The 18,658-nt window shown below is 45.9% G+C and overlaps 1 protein-coding gene across 7 annotated transcripts in view; it reads right to left on the bottom strand.

The window, feature by feature from the left end:
• Positions 1 to 18,435, bottom strand: part of fmnl2a (formin-like 2a) — a 41,305-nt gene extending 22,870 nt beyond the window's left edge. For 3 of the 7 annotated variants that reach the window (XM_062565255.1, XM_037487926.2, XM_062565253.1), the window contains exons 1-3: positions 17,628 to 18,434; positions 5,211 to 5,294; positions 1,953 to 2,033 (exon numbers count right to left, since the gene is read on the bottom strand). In XM_062565255.1, coding sequence (XP_062421239.1) covers positions 1,953 to 2,033; positions 5,211 to 5,294; positions 17,628 to 17,741 — 279 coding nt within the window. In that variant the 5' untranslated portion in view covers positions 17,742 to 18,434. Of the gene's footprint in view, positions 1 to 1,952; positions 2,034 to 5,210; positions 5,295 to 17,627 lie in introns of all 7 variants that reach the window. The other 4 variants (XM_062565251.1, XM_062565252.1, XM_037487925.2 and 1 more) reach the window with 3 other exon arrangements.
• Positions 18,436 to 18,658: the final 223 nt, after the last annotated feature.

Raw genomic sequence — 18,658 nt, forward strand, 5'->3', positions numbered from 1 at the left:
GAGAGCTGAGCGTATTCAGGGGTACTGCGAAGGCTCCCAGAGGCAACCCCTCCTTCTCCTTCTCCCACCAAACGCTGTACACTCCACACTTTAAGTACTACCAGCTGCAACACAGAGCGAGCCGGAAGGAAGAGAGGAGCCCACAGCGGGGGGTGGGGGGGGTGGGAAGAGCATGGACGACGTGAAGGGAAAGAAGAGGAGACGGGGAGGGAGCAGTGAAAGGGGAAAGTGAGAGAAGAGACAGTGTGGACAGGAGGGAGGGGCGGGGAGGAGAGGTTTTCGGGGAGTGTGTGAGCACGAGGGGTCACACTGGAAACAAATCAATGGCTGATACATTCTCGGGGACTAGTCGGACTGCATTTCTTCCTCCTCGGCTGCTCATTGGCTGAGAGCTGCCCAGAGGAATGCCCCGGCGCCTGCCTATGGAAAGCAGAGGCAATGACCTCGAGCTCTCTCTCTCACAGCGACACAAAGGTGCAATTGTTTTGAGTTTGAAGAAAAGGGGGATGAAGCAGGAATGTAAAAAGAAGCCCCATAATTCTTTATTTTCCTCTGCGCTCTCGGCTCGTGCTTCTTTATTTTTCTCCCTCGTTCTACGTCCATCTCTTTCTCCCCCCTAAAACCGCACCATTATTTAGGTCTTCCCCCTCCCTCTCATCTGCCCTTTTCACTTTCCCCTGTCTGCTTCGAGTCTTAGATCGATGCCAGAATAGAAAAAGAGGCTTGGGCATGTCTCTTAAAAGTGGTCCCATCCGGACCGGTTAAAAAATCTGCACCAACAGTCAGTCACGCAGCCACAGCGGGGGTTTAAAAAAGAGATGCGATGTGCTCTTATAGTCTATCTACCTCAAGGGAGTATTTCCTAAAAGTCAGCTGAGATGACAGAAAACAGAAGGAAACCGCCGACCTGCTTCTATCCAGATCCAAAGTTGTTGTTTCTTTATTTTGATTGAGCAAAGTTAGCTGCTCCCCTCAGGTTCCAGTCTTTAAGCTAAACTAAGCTAACTCCTTGCTGTAGTTCCATATATATATATGTATTATATAAAAGATACTTTCCATGTACCCCTAGGGGAGGAACCCAACTGAGACCATTTGAGAGTCATCCATTAAGCAGCTCTGAATAATATCACATGCAAGACAAACAGCACGACACATTTTTGCATTTTCTTATCAAACCAAAGCATGAAGAATGCATGGCGACATCTCCGTGTCTGCGTGTGTGCTGTGATTGGCTTGAGTCTGTTTGTGTGGCGTTGCAGCCCTGCCCACGCTGCTCTGGCTGGCATATTGTGATGTAAAAGCCTTACTTCAGTCAGCGCCAATTGAATTATTCAGCGATTTGTTGTTTTTCTGGCAGAGCCTCTCGGTTAATTTGTTTATCACCGAGATCGGTCTCCCAGGCGCTGCCCCCGCGGCTCTCTCCGGCCAAAACTTCACGGAGCCCCCTCCTCTTAGTCTTTGCTGCTCCCTTCCAAACGATGACCTAACAACATATTTATCACGTAGCAAAGACACTTGTGATATCTCGTGGACGTGAGGCAACGTCAATGCAGGAGTCATTAAAAATGTCTGCCTGTCTGTTGGGCGATATCATTCTCTCCTCTGTCCTCGAGTAACTCTCGTCGTGTGTTTTTTTTTTTTTTTTTCACGTTGCTCTCCCTCACGGCGAGTTCAGAGCATGCTGTCAGACACACAAGGGATGGGTTAGGATTCAGTTTCTTAATGACACATCAACTGGGCAGTGGTTCCTCAAAGCCGGGCGTTCCATATAAACAACGGTCTTCTGTCTCACTAAGCCGCGCTGTTGACTGTTAACTTAAGTTCCCAAGCTGTCTGCCCCAAGAAGCCATGTGTGCAACCCTCCCTCAGCTGTGAGGAAATCCTGGACAAGAGATAGTCGAGTATCAGTGGGGAAGGAAAAGCCTCGGCGGTGGAACAGGATGGCGGGTTACCTTTCGTGTGACTGCAGGGTCCAGATAACTCCTCAGCTTTTGGAGGTACGCGTGAGGCGGGTTTTTCACTTGGAATCGCTCCTGTCAAAAACAAGGAGGAAGAAAAAAAAAAAAAAAGAGTGAGATGAGCACAACGGAAAGGAGCACAGGACGAGAGAAAGATGTCACATAGAGTCGAACATCTGCAGACCTTAGTTGTTTTAAAATCATAAAGTTCGCATTAATTTCAGGCAGTTGTGCAGCTGTTTTGTGGCCAGACAAAATAAAATAACAAACACACCCTCATGTGTTAGCAGAATAAGGACAACTGTTGCAAAGCCATCCAATTAAACCCAAACAGGCTTTCAGTAAATAACGTGAATATCACAATGAGTCATCCTTCATCTGATGGAAACTTATATTAGATTTAGTTCTACTGTAAGAGGCAGGATTGAAACAATGATCCTTGTCTTCTGCAGAGGACATGACACACCTTTGCATGATAACAATCTGACTGATCAGCATTACTCAACTTCTCAGCAAACCAGCCAACGATAACTGTGTTCACTTTCAGAATAGCACTTGTACGAGTTGTCAACATATTTCCATTCTTGAACAGGTTTGTTAAGCTGACAGACAGTTCAGACGCAAGCACGATTGTGATGAAGTCTTCAGACGTGCCGACATTTGATCCACAACGATCCTGCCCTGAATGACCACGATGTGTTTTAATGTGCTGTGAAGCACGACTTGCTTGGAGATTGTGCCTAAACGTGTGTGACTGCATGTGTCTTATGTTCACAACCAGGAACAGGTTTTAGCTCAAATCCCCTCTCGCTTGTGCTGTAAATTTAAATACAAGAGATTAGTGCCGGATTTGGAATGGTGAGTTGAGCGGGGAACAGTATTTGGAGCAGGCTGAGCACCACAGCACCATGAATGGTTGAGCCAACTTATTTACCAGACTGCACAGCAGCAGAGAGTGAAGCACTGGACAGCATGCCTGCGAAGAAATGTGTCCTTCATATAATGTGGACACAGACACTTCCTGGCTGAGGCATCGTGAGGCTACATGGCATCCAGTTTTATTTTGAATGCATACCAGATTACGCAAGGATCTCACAGGCACGTCGAGAGGAAAGTAGAGTAGGAAGTCCCACATTTATCAATACATGCATTGCATATTTTCTCCTCTTATTGGTTCAAAGAACATCACAGCTCCATGTAGCCTTTTACAGTAGAGATGAGCCTCATAACCTGAAACTTAAAACGATCCATCCTGAAATCATAGAGCACTTCTATTAGAATCAGGGATGTCCTGTTCTGCCCTCGTCCTTTGTCTCTGTTCATGCACTATCGATGTTGGGCTGGATCACACGAAGCCTTAAATGTCTGCAAGGGTTGGGGAAAATGTGTTTTCTTTACATTTTGATAACCCATCAGAATATGGTGTCGAACTCCCTTTGTGCAACAACTTTCCTTTAACCCGTCTTCTTCTACATTCTACATGAGTAGGAGATATTTCCGAGAATATCTTTGGTTGTTTATATTTAGATGGTCTGTATACTATAAGTAAGTGAAGCCAACTTACAGAAATTAAACACAAGAGCAAAATTACAGCTGAAAAATATAAACTATTTAATGAAAGTGTAGACATACTCATAAAAGGTTGCATTTATCGCCCACCTTAGCACCGCCCTCTCTTGTAGAGATACTGAGATCAGATCTGTAAACTGCACTGTGTGTTATCAGATGCAACACATTCATCACTGCAGGTCTGTCTCAGAAAAACAGGTAAGACAACGGTGGCGTCTGGAAACAGAGCTTGCAATCACATGCCTCAAATGTTTCTTTGCTAAAGAAATATCTGTGAGTATGCAAAGATCCTGTTGCATTCAAAGAAATGTGAGGAATGGAGGCCAATAAATATATGAAGCACGACTCTAAATCCTAAAAAACACGCCAGTGTTTTAGAAGCACATATGAACCGGTTCTAATGTGATAAACAGACTTAAGAGTTTATCTGGTGGTTAGAATAATATTTGAAAGATGTAGAAACCAGCTAATTTTGCCATTTATTGTGTGTTTAGGATGCTTTCAAATTTGAATGATCTACAAACTTCTGCAAAGGCCTGAAGACTCAGACATTGTGATATTTAAACATATTGCTCAAACCAACAGCATCCTCCGTATTTGATACATTTATATAATTGCCTGAAAAATTCATGTTAACCTCTGACTGAGTTTGCAGGGCTTGTTCTGCAAAAGGCATGCACCTGTCACGTCTGCCTCTCTGCTTCCCTTCACCACTGTTGCTGTGGTTACATAAAAAGATAGACCGAGGCTATGAAAGTCTTAGAGCTGCAGGTGCTGTCATATGCTTGTTTGGAAAACAAAAGAGACATAAATGCACTAGTTTGGCAATACAAAACAGGGATTGTCTTACAGCATAAAGCCAACTCTTCTCTGGCACACCTACAGTAGGTACCGGTGCTTGTAAGGTTGCATAACAATGATTCACATAGACACACCAAATTGCATTGTGTAGTCTTTCAGTAGGTGTGAGAGGATCAATAAAACAAGACGCCTGTCACCAAGATGACAGGAATTGTTTTACGAAACTGCCTCCCTGACGAGGAAAAGGGAACCATCTATTTTCACTTCAGGTCTCACTTTGGGACATAAAGACCTGAAATGACAACTGAAAGAGGATCTGTGACTGTGGGTCATCAGGGGGTGGGGGGGGGGGGGGCTCCCTTTGGCACCGTCCCCTTCAGGGTCAGCGGCTATCAACACAGTTTGAGCGGGCGGCGGTCTCAATCTCGTCTCCGCTTTTCTTCTCTGCTCAGAGGGGCGGAAAAAAAGTCTCTGGCACGGAGGAGGCTGCAGGCTGAGTGGAGAGATCAGACCGCAGCTCGCTGCACAACGTGCACCCTCTGTCATTTCCTTCACCCAGAGATGACGCCAATGACCGAGCGAGTGCTTCAGCCAGCCAAGTGATGCTTGAGCCCTGCTGCGTGGCTTTACTCCCTCGACAGGGCAGTGTGTAAAGGATCCAGGCAGGGTGCTGTGGTACTGACACGCGGTAGATTACATAATCAGTAGACAGAGATACGGTTTAACACTTTGTTAAACTGTATGAAAGGCTGGCGAGTGTAATAACTCACCCCTTTAAAGGCTTACAACGTGAACCTAAACTTAATTCATTCCACATTTTCTTTCTCCCGTTGGTGAAGCCTTGGTGGGACCTTATCACACGGACGAGAGATTGATGCCCACCTGATCGCAGATGAGTTCCCACTTCTTCTCGTTGTCGTACTGCCGCAACAGTCGCGCTTTGTCCGGAGGAAGATTCATCGAGCTCTGAAAGCGAGAGAAAAGTCTGAGTTAATTGGATGTGGATAATGAAACAGCTTCCGTCACATGAGTCTATAAAAAACTGATATGGTGGATTAACTAAAAAAAAACAATGAAGCCCATACACAGGAGGGAAAGGCACGCAAGAGAATTGTCCATCATTATTACTGAGATGCATGTTTCTTCACCTGGTATAAAGAGAGCTGATCTTTCACACATTTTTCATTCACACTCACAATATCGGAGAATCCACAGCCTTCAAGAGATCTAAAGGAGAACCAGACAATGGCCCTTTGAGCATAAACTGATGCCGCCTGGGTTCTTCTGCTTAGATATTATCTCCTCATTCAACACTGATATGTATAGATTCGAGAAATAGTTCTATTTGCCAAATAAGGGAAAGTTTCCACAGTATTCTAAGTTGTTTCTTCCTGTCTGGAGCAAGAACGCAAATCATTAGTTTTTAAGTTACAGTTCCACATCGTTGATTTTTCACTAAACAACTTCTTACTTCCCTTTTGTTTTTTTACTTTTTGTGTTATTCGACAGTCATGGATGAATTCTAAAAGGTTAAAACATCTTACATGAATATTTTTTCCATTTCCCTCAACCCAGTTCCCGAATATATTGTTCACACCAAAGCCACTAATGAGACGATCCCAAAATATCCGCCGAGGAAACCTTACAACAAAGCGTCTCCTTAATGAGGGTTCAGCTGTGACACGGACGCAGAGAGGAGAAACCTCGAAGCTCCGTCGTCTCAGTCAAAGCTCTGAATTTGACAACCGGGCCATCGAGTTTGACCCCGGCACAAAATAACCGCATCACATGTACCCGGCGGTCACTTAACCGCCGTCAGATCAGCAGCAATCCCAAAACGGTGCACTTAGAGAGAATGAGGCCATGAATGAGTGAGTGAAAAATGACTGGGTTGGAAGCAAAACATGCCTGAATGTTTGTCCCCGCTGTGCTTTTCAAACTGGTTTCCTTTTCTTATTTTTCCGATCATAATAAACACATATATTCCTCTTTCATCACATACAGCAATTGCCTAAGAAGTGGGTAGTCCAGAACAAACCTAATCCGGCCCATGTGTCTAGAAATAAACCCTGATCGTCCCAAAAAAAACCGTTACGCAACTCCTTTCTTTATCCGCTGTGATTCACCCCGCCCTAGTGGGAATTAAAAGAAGCTTGAAACAATTTACCGGCACTTAAACCGCACCACCTACACCACGGAAACACAGGACAAACAAATATGTCAGCAGAAAGATTTGCCAACAAAAACAAAGTATATTAAAAACATGAAATTGTATGTGTGTGCGTGCGTGTCAGTGAGCTAAAAAATGCTGAGTCAAGGCTACAAACGCCAAGTCTTTTTTAGTTATTTGTGTCCTTCATCTGCAGTTTTTCAGTTTTAAAAGACGTGGCTTTATTGAGAATGTTTCCACTGCTCAAGTGTAGAAAAAAAAAAAAAAAAAGAGGGTGAAACGTAGCCACCCAGCACTCCTCGGCTTGGGGTTCCTTTCCCCTCCACATTCGATGGGGCTGGATCATTTATCAGTGTGCATTCAGTGCTCAGACTTCTCCCCCCCCCCGCCCCCCCCCACCCCCCCAACTCCTGGAGTCTCCAGCAGAGCTCACAGGCTGGAGCGAGAGGAAGATGGATGAGGAGTAGACTGGGAGCTCGCCAATTTCCATGAGCAATTAATACCAGCATCCAGTGTGACACTGACAGAGTGGTCTGATCCACAACTTTCTTAGGAGTTCTAAAAGTATTTCATTTTTCATACGGCGTATTACCATGTGGCGAGGGCTATTGATCCATGCAATCATCCATTATTTTAAGAGAGTGCATTTGTAGGAGTAAATCAATGCAGAGAAAATGCTGGGGAGGCTAACTGATAATGACATATATATTATGTGTTTGCTTTTCTAAATAGACAACTTCATGTCCACCACAGCTTTTATAATAATTCTGCAGAATGAATTGCAATCCTAATAAAAGAGTTCAATTTGCTTAAAATATCTATTGATGTCTTTAGATGCACCAAAATCAATTTAAAGCACAGCAACCGTGTCTTATTTGGCAGAAGCAAAGGGTGCAGCCCGTCCCGTCTCTTCTACGAGAGCGAGCAGGAAATGGCATTAGTATTCAGCCGGCTGATTGCCGCTGTGCTGACTGCGAGGAACTGGGCTCTATTGACTCAGTCTCGATGCAAAACCATATGACAGGCGCTAGAACCCACTTTCCTTTCCCTGAACAAATTAAAACACAATCTGACGCGAACGTGACATCTAATGACGGAAAGCCACTAACGGCCTCACCATATCACACTAAAAAGTGAGTCTGCGTTGTTATGTTTGGATGTCGGAGAGCGGTTGGCCTGGAGACAAATGGTTTGAGGTGATGATGTAGGTGCTGGATTTAGGTGGTGGTTTGCCGAGTCGCTGTGGGCGCACCGAGCTGCTGGGCTTCCTGCTCGGTGCGGCTCCAACTAAAGCAAAGAGCTTCACTTCCCTCAAACTTCATTTCATGCCGACGCTGATGAGCTGTGACAGGCACTCCGCTCGCCGGTGGGTCGTGTGTGGCATTAACGGGGTGATTGTCACATGGTTTTCTCCCACAGTAACTCAATAGATATAAAACTAGTGAGAAATGTAAATGTATGTATTTAGCTCTAATTTATGGTAGTGGACGACAAAACCCTCTCTCGCTGAAATGCATGTGTGTGAAATAATCCACATATATATCTCCAGAGCAGCTGTGCACACATCTACGGTGTGAACTTCTTTGGGAATCAACAGAGTTAGCGCTGGGACACGCATCCTATCTTGGACTCTAAAAAAAAACTCTATGCTACAGTTTTGGTCAATGAAACCTGAACATCATTAATTCCTAAAAGAGTCACAGTTTGTCTCTCCGCTCTCAAGCAGATCAACGTAAGCGACCACGTGTCACCCCTCCGTGGTGCAGCTAAAGGATGCCACATGTGTAAATACTACATCAGCTTGGGTCTGACAGCTGCTCCTCATTTCAATGAATGTAAATGTTTAACCAGCTTCAGGCAACAGGGCTGTGAAATATGGACTGAACTTATGAGAGCGCATGTATCCTCCCATTCAGACATTTGAGTAAAAATAGACAGCGTCGGCTCAAAGCCCCGTTACCTTCCTGGAGGTCTGCGGAGGCACAGCCTTCACGGCACAGCTGGCTATGAAAGCAAACACAAAGGCCACATGAAGGGCCTCCTTTAGGTGCCCTCGCTGTGAAAAGATGTCGACTATGTTAACAAAAACAGAGAAGCTCTCCATTTGAATGTGGTCTAAATGGAATATTCTACCAGCATACGTGTGTAAACAGACACGATCCCGAGCCTTGCAAAATGAGTCCAGTCACGCTTTTACATGGTTGTTCCTGCTGTCCCACTTTTCTGAGTAAACTGTTGCCATAGTGACTAAGAGCAAGCCGTCAAATGGCTCACACAATCGGTACACACTAAATGCATGAGCAAAATAGTTAGAGCTGAGTATTATAGGAGTAAGCAATCCATTATTCATACACAGCTCCAAGCATAATGAAGAATCTATATTGAGGTTTCTTTGAGATAAACTAGTGTTGCTTGCCTTTATTTACTTGTATTCATCAAGGATTTACTTCAATTTCATTTTTTTCTCCCAGAATCTCCCTGGGAGGCATCCAAAAAAACGTATTTTAAAAGAACTCTGCGATATGCAAATGGTATTTTTCAGGTTGCTGTTGATGTTGCAGATCTGCTGCTGCCTCTCAGAGGGGTTTGCCTCTCATCGTTTAGCACAGCGTGCGACTTATAGTAAGACAACTCATCACCAGGAATAAAGCTCGAGAATAAACCGAAGAGGACGGTAATTAACTTCTACGTCCTGGATTCCTCATCTTCAATTGTTTCTTGAGGAAAAAAGAGCTCTTGAACATGAACTCAACTTTGAAGTTTCAGAAGTGTTTTGTGGGGCGGAGTTGCAATTAATGTGATGTGTCTAAGTATTGGCGCTGAAAGTGAGTGAGTGAATGAGTTATTTAGCTCCCGTTTCATGCCCCTCTAGATGGCCTATTAGTTCCAACGTAATCGAAAAACCAAACAATCATGGCAAGAGAACTTATTTAGAGAAGAGTGGTTTATGTGATTGAAAACAGCCCTCTGTTTACCATGTTAACTTTCCCAGACAATGCGTCTCTCAGCCTCCTCTCAGACATCTTTCAGGGCAGGGATTGATTCGGCTTTGGGGACTTGGGCTGCAATGAGCCCGAGGCACACCCACGCTCTATATTTTTCTCTTCTAATGCACCACAAGGAGAAAGAAGCTCGGGTCTTTCAGACTGTCAGCAGACGCAGTAGTATATTTTCCTCCTCTCTTATAGGCAATAAGACGGATGAAAATCCCGCTGGTGACCTCAAGAGATCACATTTCTTCCTGTTATCAACACCCAGACTGCGTCATTGAAAACAATGTTCCAACCTCTCATGTAATACCGTTCTCTGATAGCACAGCTGTCGTTTTGAATGAGCATTGGAGACAAAGAACGACAGGCCACAACAAGAAAACATCTGCCTGCATCATTGATTGCAGACTAGTCATAACAAATATTTTTAAATTGCTCAATACTGCGCGGAAATGACTGACTGCGGTACTGTTCTCTCCCAATTCTTACTTCATTGGTCCCCGGGGTGTTTTATGTTTTCAGGGCATTTACACAGTTATAATGAGGTTATTGCTGCAGGCCAGTCTGAGCTGTAAAACGCCTCCACGGGTCCACCAACGCGCCGCTTCTCTCCTCTCATTTCAACTGCAGGGAAGCTGAGCAGCTCACTCATTTTCATGATTGGGGGCGATAGCTGTCTCCAGAAGGGAGAAAGCAGAGGGACGTCCCCCCGGGGGCCGAGTCGTCCTCCCCTCGTTAGCGCAGCGTGGATCCGTAATCCTTGGCGTTCTTTGAGGGCACAGGTGTCCACTGTCTGTTCTCAGATTAGTTTTTTTTAATCCTCGGGACCCCCGTGCTCAGGCTCAGCAGCCCCTCCTCTGTCAGAACAGGAGTGTTTGTTGGTGAAGCTGTTCTCTGGAATGCCTATCGACCAAATGGCGAGTTTGAATGTTTGGGCCTATCATCTTACGAGCAACATTCCAATGAAATTCCTTTCGTTTACCTCTGTCTGAGGACAGTACGGGCGCCCTGTACCTCGGGCCAAACCCGGGGACACCATCAACCAATGCTCTTGGTGAGACATTTCACCTCATCGGGTGTTATTCGCTCAACACGCCGTTCCCCGCTGTCACGGAAATACATTCAGTGAGCCTGGCGGACACGCCATATCATGCCGTATATGATTAATTGCACAGTGGAATCAATGGAGACACACATAGAATACAGCAGCTGCAAGTAGGAGGAATTAAATGCAAATTCCTCTGAGCAAAAATATTACGACGTTGGTGTTAAGGTCTGTCTTAATACAGGATGGCTTTCATGCTGGACGTTATCCAAAGAACAAAAACCTTATGGAGATGTTTTGGAGCAGCAGGAAGTTGTCCAAACTAAACAAGTGACACACGAACACAGATGAGATCCAGCCAGGCCAGATGTTGTGAGCTTGCGAAAGTGTCTGGATCGAGGTGGAGTCCATGTTCTAGTTCAAACAAAGGAAATATTATGAATCCAAAAAAGGGTTCATCTGTATGATAAACAGTGGAGCGTAAATGCAGTTGGTTTGTGAATTAAATCGTTGGTTTACTTGACATTTGGTAAATCTGCGGAAGAAAAACACCTTCAGCTAAGGTTTTGTTATTTGTACAACCGTAAGCTTTATTTTACAAACAGGAGGCAGAGTAATTCAATGGTTGTGCTAAGTATAATCCTTTAAAGCGTTTAAAGCTTCTTCTGTTTATTATAACATCCCATGACAACCACACACTCAACTGTAAAGTTGTCACACATCAAAATTTATCTATAAGTTGTGTTGACGATGGCCATATGACCAAAACTTTACAATACACCTTTTTGTTATGCAATAAAGTGATAATTTTCTTTCTCTTATGTTATGGGAACATTTCGATGGTGCACAATGTTACATAACCACTATAATTAGATGTATTCTAGGCTCATCAGCCCACAATGGTTTTCTCCACCTCCTTCTGCACCGAGGCCACAATCAAGCCCCTGTTTACTCAAAGCAACTCATCAAGCATTTATCTCAACAACAGAATAGTACAGTTAGTGTAGAAAACAACTACTAAAACAAATAGCTATAACCAACTCAATACAACGGCTCATGAAGGGTGGAAAATAAATTACCAAGAAGAGAACCGTCACTTCTTCTAATGACATGATTAATGCAAGCTGATTTTTCGATTAACAACACAGAAGTGTGCTTCTGTACTGTGATGCAACGAAGAAGAGTGGCTGAATGGCCGCTTAGATAACACAAACTAACAAACAAACAAAATGACACTGATCACATCACTACCTTTGTCTGTCAACAAACAAATCAAGAAAACCACTTGAGGCCTTGGGGGTATCGAGCAGACACCGTGAGGACAAAGTATCTTCATTGTCAGAGGAAGCAGATACGCGTCCACTCATTCGACTCGTGAGCCAGCTATTACAGGCTTTTCCCTGAATGTGACCTACTCATCGAGTCTGTGATCCTCTCAAAATAAATTCTGTGATGAGAATCCCAGATTTGCGGGAGGATTATTTAAATGTGTGTTTAACCAAATAGCAGTCGAATTAAATGGCTGAAGAAAAATAAAATAAAGCTGCACAAAATAATAGGGTGCAGGGAATTTGCAGACCACCTGTATGAATGATCTTTCCTTTCAGGAAAACATTTTTACTGGAAATGCATAACAACTTGATCCAAATCCTAACTCATGATACTCAGGCTGGTCCAGTGTGCTTTGGTTTCATGTGGGAGGGGGGGGTGGGGGGGCTCCAGGATGAGAGGCTACTGAAACCCCAAAACAACAGACTGCAGCATTGTCAGGAGCTGTGATGAGGCCTGTTTCACACTCGGTCGAGGTCCTGTTGCATATGAATGTACTTCAGCGACCGTACATTGAGATGCAACAGGACCTCCCATTCTGCTCTGCAGATGTTCACGCTGGCAAGTTGTTACCAGACAAAACCTGCCTCTCAGACTCTGGCAGCGTCCCACAAAAAAATATATATTCAGGAAGAAGCCAAAAGAAAAACAAAGCTACTTTACAAGGAAACGTCTGTCTTTTAAACCACGAAAAGAAACAAAAAAAATATTAGACTACCAGTTCGATCTGAGAATACGGTGTTATGCTATATGTCGAAATCCAACACGCAAAAATATGTGCAGACATAGTGTAAATAATGTACAAGGTTATAAAATGGCATTGATAAACGACATGTTCCAACATCTCAAAAACATCAGCAGCGAGTATTTATCTATGTGATTAAACTCCCATCAAGGACCCACATGATGGAAATGCAACAAACAGCAGTAAGAAGGTCTACTGAAAACAATACGAGCTTTCTGCAAATCAGAGGAGGCCCAATACCAGCCTGTTTCGTAAAACACTGCTCAAGGCCCCTAAAAGAAAAGAAAGGACAATAATACTAAGCCACAAGATAAGGTTCACCCTGAAGACACAACACAACACAGACTTGTCACAATGACACTTTTCATTCAAGGCTTTTCTGCATTAAAAAAAAAACACTTTGGCTGGGCAATCTCTTCTTCTTCTTTTTTTTGCCCAGCTGCCACCTTGGAGCCGGGACAGATCCCGACCATAATGCACTCCTCCGCAGAGCCGACCCTCCTGTTCTTTTGTGCGGGCACTTGGACCGGTCCTCGCTGGACAACACTGGAAACGGGCCGTGACCGACATGAAAAGGACAGAGCTGGCCTGTTCCCAGCTTCATCTTTGTACACCTGCTCCTCACGCAGGGAGACCCTCGGCGGAGACATTCATGGCAACGGAACGAGGCAGCATCCGCTAAAGCCTTACCAAAAGTTACAACTTTATACAGTCTCTAATGAAAGCTGGCATTCAGCATCTCAGTGATGGTTAGAAAAAGAAAGCTCAACTGCTCTCTCTTTTCAGTAGCTGAGTCAGAGGGGCACGAAGCCTCGCTTCTTATTCCTTCGTCCTAATCAGGTTAGATTGTTCTAAAAAACACTCTGCTTTGTCTTATCGCTCCCCCCCCCCCGAAAAAGCGCATGTCAAAACTGAACCGAGAACAACAACAACAACAACAGTGATTGAAGCCCCAGTGGTTTCAGCTCAGCTGTGGCCACACACACAGCCGAGGGAGACCTGTTCCCACGTAAGCACCCGACCCTCTGCCCGCGAGTCGAGACGCCTCCGGGCCGCTCCGCCTCTGGGCTTTCGAGCGGCACATTATCGGCGGAAAAAAAACCAGCACTTCGCTTCTCCTCTGGGAGACGGCGGCGGCCGCTGCATTTCACCGCTCCCCGAGCATGTCGCGCTCAGCTCTGTTACGGCTAATTGGTGGGTCAGCATCCCGGGGCTTCAGCTATCGCACACACACACACACACACGCACACATATTTGGGTATGTGTGGTGGGCCCTCGCGGCCTGCCGGGGTCTGGGTCCAGTGCCAGGCTCCGTCTTGGGCTCTGCGCAGAATAAAGAGCAGCTCTGTTCACCCTCTGCTCCTCAGACAATACCGATTGTTCTGCTTTTTAATGAAGAAGCGTCGACATGGAAAAACGAAGGGGGGGGGGGGGTTAACTCAGTCACTTCCTGGGTCCCGCGTACCAATATGTAGGAGACGGATGGGTCGAGAGACATCACAAGATGACGGAAGGCCAAATTCTAAACTCAAAGCGTCTTTCTGAATGAAACTATGTGTGCACATAACGCCGTGCACTACCTCACACCACGTTAACCTCTCAGGGTCGTGAAACTTGACTAGAGGGGGGGGGGGGGGGGGGGCGGCATGTGTGATCCTGGTGGAAGAGACATACATGCTTCTTATTCTTGTGTTATTACACCTATTCAGCAACAATGGCCCACAGGCCCGAGCTGAACATCACGCACACGCCAGCGTGACAAATTACACTCCAGCTGAACGCGACGCCTACTCACGTGATTAATCTGAGGGGTACATTTCATATGCAGGGCCCCCGCCGCACATCGGACAGCAGCTCAGGGTGCTGCAGCAGCCTTCGGACAAAGTAGCTTAGATGTAATCTGCACAGACTATTAAGAAGAGCAGCGAGAACAACAGCTAAGCCTGTGGGCGACATATGGCGTTTCGAGTAATGGCTGTAAGCGACTCTTCGCTGGGATGTCTGCGCTGTGCAAAAGGCTTGAAAGGGCAGCCCTGCTACCGGCTCATCGCCGCGTGTGTGACCCGTCTGCTTCTTGTGGACTTGTCCCACCAGCTCTATGGCAACCGCGAGAGAGGTGAAGACTTGCAAACACGCTTTCCAGAGCACAGAGGCGACCAGCGGCATTTACAAGACTCACAAAGCGAAGGGCGGGAATTAAACACGCAGCAACTGCCTATTAAACACAAAATGAACGATGAATAAATTCCATCTGCATGGGATTGCTTCCCCTGCAGCGCTTGACACAATGAATATTTGGCTTTACAACGACACCTCGCTTCATGGCCGAGGTCACACAAGGGACTTTAGCAGAAAACGCCGACTCAGGAAGCAGTATTCTACAACGGAGGACAGTGGTACTACAACGTTGAAGCTGGTTCACTAATCATGACTTTGAGACAAACGAAATAACAGGATGAATGAAGAAGAATGTTGTTATCAAAGCAGGCGCAGTGTTAAAACAGACAAAACATTCAGATGGTAAATGGTGGGGGTTTCTGTTTCTTACTGCTGTCACCTGGTGTAGTACAATATGCATTTATGTGTAACACTCACTAAACTTAGAGACAATAAAATGATAAGACACAATAATCATTGAGCAAATAAGTTCATTATTGACCATCTTAATTGCGGGTAAGACGCTAGACTTCACTCGAGGTCCAGACTTGTTCTACTCCGCACAACTTCCTGGAGCTTTTAACCTTCAGTGGACACGGTTTTGTCGACCACATGCTGGTTAAGTTTACTGCAACATATTAGTCAACCAATTGGCTGTTTAAGTTAAATGACAATTATTTGGTTAAATAAGTACCTTTTATCCTAGTGAATCACAGGCACAAACAATCTGATTTGATCATTTATGGAGGTTTACATATCTGATGATTAAGTCCACTCAATTGTTAAAAATTCAAAAAAGTTTGAAAGGATCCTTTGCGCATCACACAGCATGGACCCAAATTAAAATACCGAACGTCCTAAATAAGACATTCAAAGGTTTAGTGAAGCCAGTGCATGAACGCGCTCGCACAACGCGAGCCTTTAATCTAAACAGCTCCCCACTGGGCTACAGGACTTGATTAAACATAGCAGATAGGTAGTTAAATAACCGTGCTTCTAATCTAACCGCCCCCTAAATGGAGAGAATGTTGAGGGAAAGCTAGCATTGATACCAAAATATATGCGATTGTCAAATAAAAAGGGTCAGTTAAGTATGTGAAATGATTAATGAGTCGTTGAATGGGCCGTTCATCAGCAGCCAAGTACACTTCAAAAGTCAATTCAGCAGGTCCTGGGAGAAACTGACACGCGGGGATACAAAGAGAGGCGTGACGAGGTATCATCTTAATTATCTACTATTCAGACCCAAGTGAGGTCATCGGAGGCACTCGGTGCCGCTCGCTCCCACAATCAATGGAGCCAACTGCCATCAGGCACAGCGGAGACACATTAGGGTTTTAATGGCAGTGAATAACGCTAAACGCTGTGATTAAAGCACTACGTTCTTCTAATGCTGGAGGGCTTCCATCCAGCCAAGAGCTGAGGCATCATGCTGACAGGAAAGCAGGGGGGGGGGGGGGGGGGCTGGGGATCCCAACGGGCTGTGAGCATCAGCTTTTCTTAAAGCCAGCCCACGAAATCCTTGAGTTCGACAGGTAGGGGGGAGGTCCTTCTAAAAAAGCTTAACATGTGGTTTGCACAACAAGTGCACGGATCCAAATTGTCCCCTCGTCCCTGACGTCTGCTGCAGTTTATAAAACCTCAACGCTCTAAGAAAAGTAGGGGAGATTCTAAAAGGCGGAGGTGATCGAGGAGAAGGCCAGAATCCGTTTCGCCTTGTGACGTCAAACCTCTCAGCCTTCGGGGGGGTCTGCAGCCTTTCGGCCCAGAAAGAGATTCATCAAGACCCAGCAGACAATGATTTAACTTCCACCTCTCTCGGGTGGGCGTGAAAACCGATCTTTCCCCAATGGGGGAACACAAACAAACCCGAAGAGGAAAGACACGAGGAAAAAAAGCAGCGAGGGTGAACACGTGTAAACATGAGCCCTTTCAATACGTGAGTGAACCTGCTTGCTCGTGTTTAACAGCGAGCAGAAGGCCAGGCGACAATCACGCTTGACCCACATTCTTCCATTTAGGCCTCCACTCACCGACCGAGGAACGGCGGCGGCCACTTGTTGCTCACAATAATGACCCCTGTAATAACGCTTTAGCGCACCCGAGGACACGGCGAGTCACTTCTCAGCCCTTCCCACAAGTCAGTCAACAGATTGTCGATTGGAAGCTTTAGTCAACACGAACACATTTTCCTTCGCCTGCTGACGGACCCCCGAGGCGTTTTTAAAAAGTCTGGAGGAGATCCTTCAGCAAACACCAGGAATGTGCACGGCGTTTAACTCCCCAGGTAACATAATTGCTGACAGACGTTTTATGATGTGACAGATGTTGGAAGAGGGAGGTCGCCATGCTGGGCACTTAAGAGCTTCAGCAGCAGGCCGGCGTTGTTTGGGGGAAGGAATGCCATAAAAAAAACAGAACTTGACTGCAGGTGTCTGTTGGATGGACGAAGGCTACTGAATGAGAAGATGAGGGGGCAGTAAATTATTATGTTATCTTGTGTGTGTGTGTTTTTTGTCTGGGGAGGTTTGGTGTATGTGGCAAAAAGTTGAGAAGGCTCAGAAATGTGATGAGTCAGGGAGTCATTTCAGTGCCGATGTTCCAGCTGCAACTTTGAGAAGAGTTGAAAAGACTTTTTGTGTTTGAGCAATTCACGTAACAGACGCGTATCTCTTGTATCCCTTTTATCCCCCTTAACAACAACAAGGACAGACGTGCTGGACAAACACAGGTCCCACCTACACACACACACACAAACACGCGCGCGCGCACAGCTGTCCCGTCCCGGGACGTCGAAGCATGGAGGGGGAACAAAGAGAAGACAGATGAAAACATTTTGGGTCTTTTTCTCTTCACTTCTTACCAGAACGGTTGCGAATCTCTCCTCCAGCTCGCTGGGCTCGGGCATGGGGAGCTTCAGAGGCATGTTGTGTCCTCTGAAATCAGCGTGCTGGTCCATGCTCCCTGCGTTCCCCATGTTGTCCTCTTTCGCCAACCAAGTACAACTTTTCTCCTTCTCTCTGCAGGCTCTCTAGTTATCTCTCTCACTCCCCCTCTTTCTTTCTTTCTCGCTCTCTCTCTCTCTCTCTCTCTCTCTCGGAATGAGAAAAGTCTCCGCACGGCAAAAGAAATAGTAAAGTAAAAAGAAGAAGAAAAAAAAAATAGTCCCTTTGGTTCTTTCACGCCCTTTCGCAAACTCCCTTTTCCAGGTTTGTGTGGCGAGTCACTTCTTGAGCGGAAAGCACACGTGAAGGAGGAGGCAGCAGCGGCGGCGCAGGAGCTTCTTCTGGGGCATTTCCACGCAGTGAGGAGACCGGGGGGCGCGAACTGGACTCGCCGCGCGAGGACCTCTCTCCGCTGTTATCCGTATCTTGCACAATTTAGGCTCCGCTCCCCGCCGGTAGTAATGACGACGGCCATGATTCACGCTTATTGCAACCCCCCCCCCCCCCCTCCTGCTCTCCACACGCGCACACACACAACACACGCGGGCGCGCGCACGCACACACACACACCGCGGATGTTAGGGAGTTGGAGATGGCTTCAGTAATCCCTCCGCTGCTGGCCAGCTAGTTAAAGGAGGAGGGTGGGGGGCTCCTTTAGACACGCACACACACACACACACAGCGCGGCTGCACACACTCCCTTCCCTCTCCACAATGACTTCTTTCAGAGGAAAGCCTCCCTCTTCTTCTTCTTCTTCTTCTTGAGGCGTCGCAGCAAAATAGATGATATGTTTTCGGCGTTGCATTGTGGTACTTTGAGTCCTTCGTGGGAGACAACAAACTTGAGAGAATTTAGAGTTGATAACGAAGGGGCGAAAAGTTGAATTAATATTTAACTCACACTGTCCATGTGCTTCCCCACCTCAATTTACGACGGAGCTACCCGTAA

This window comes from Pungitius pungitius, chromosome 10 (genome assembly GCF_949316345.1).
Source record: "Pungitius pungitius chromosome 10, fPunPun2.1, whole genome shotgun sequence".
NCBI lineage: Eukaryota > Metazoa > Chordata > Actinopteri > Perciformes > Gasterosteidae > Pungitius > Pungitius pungitius.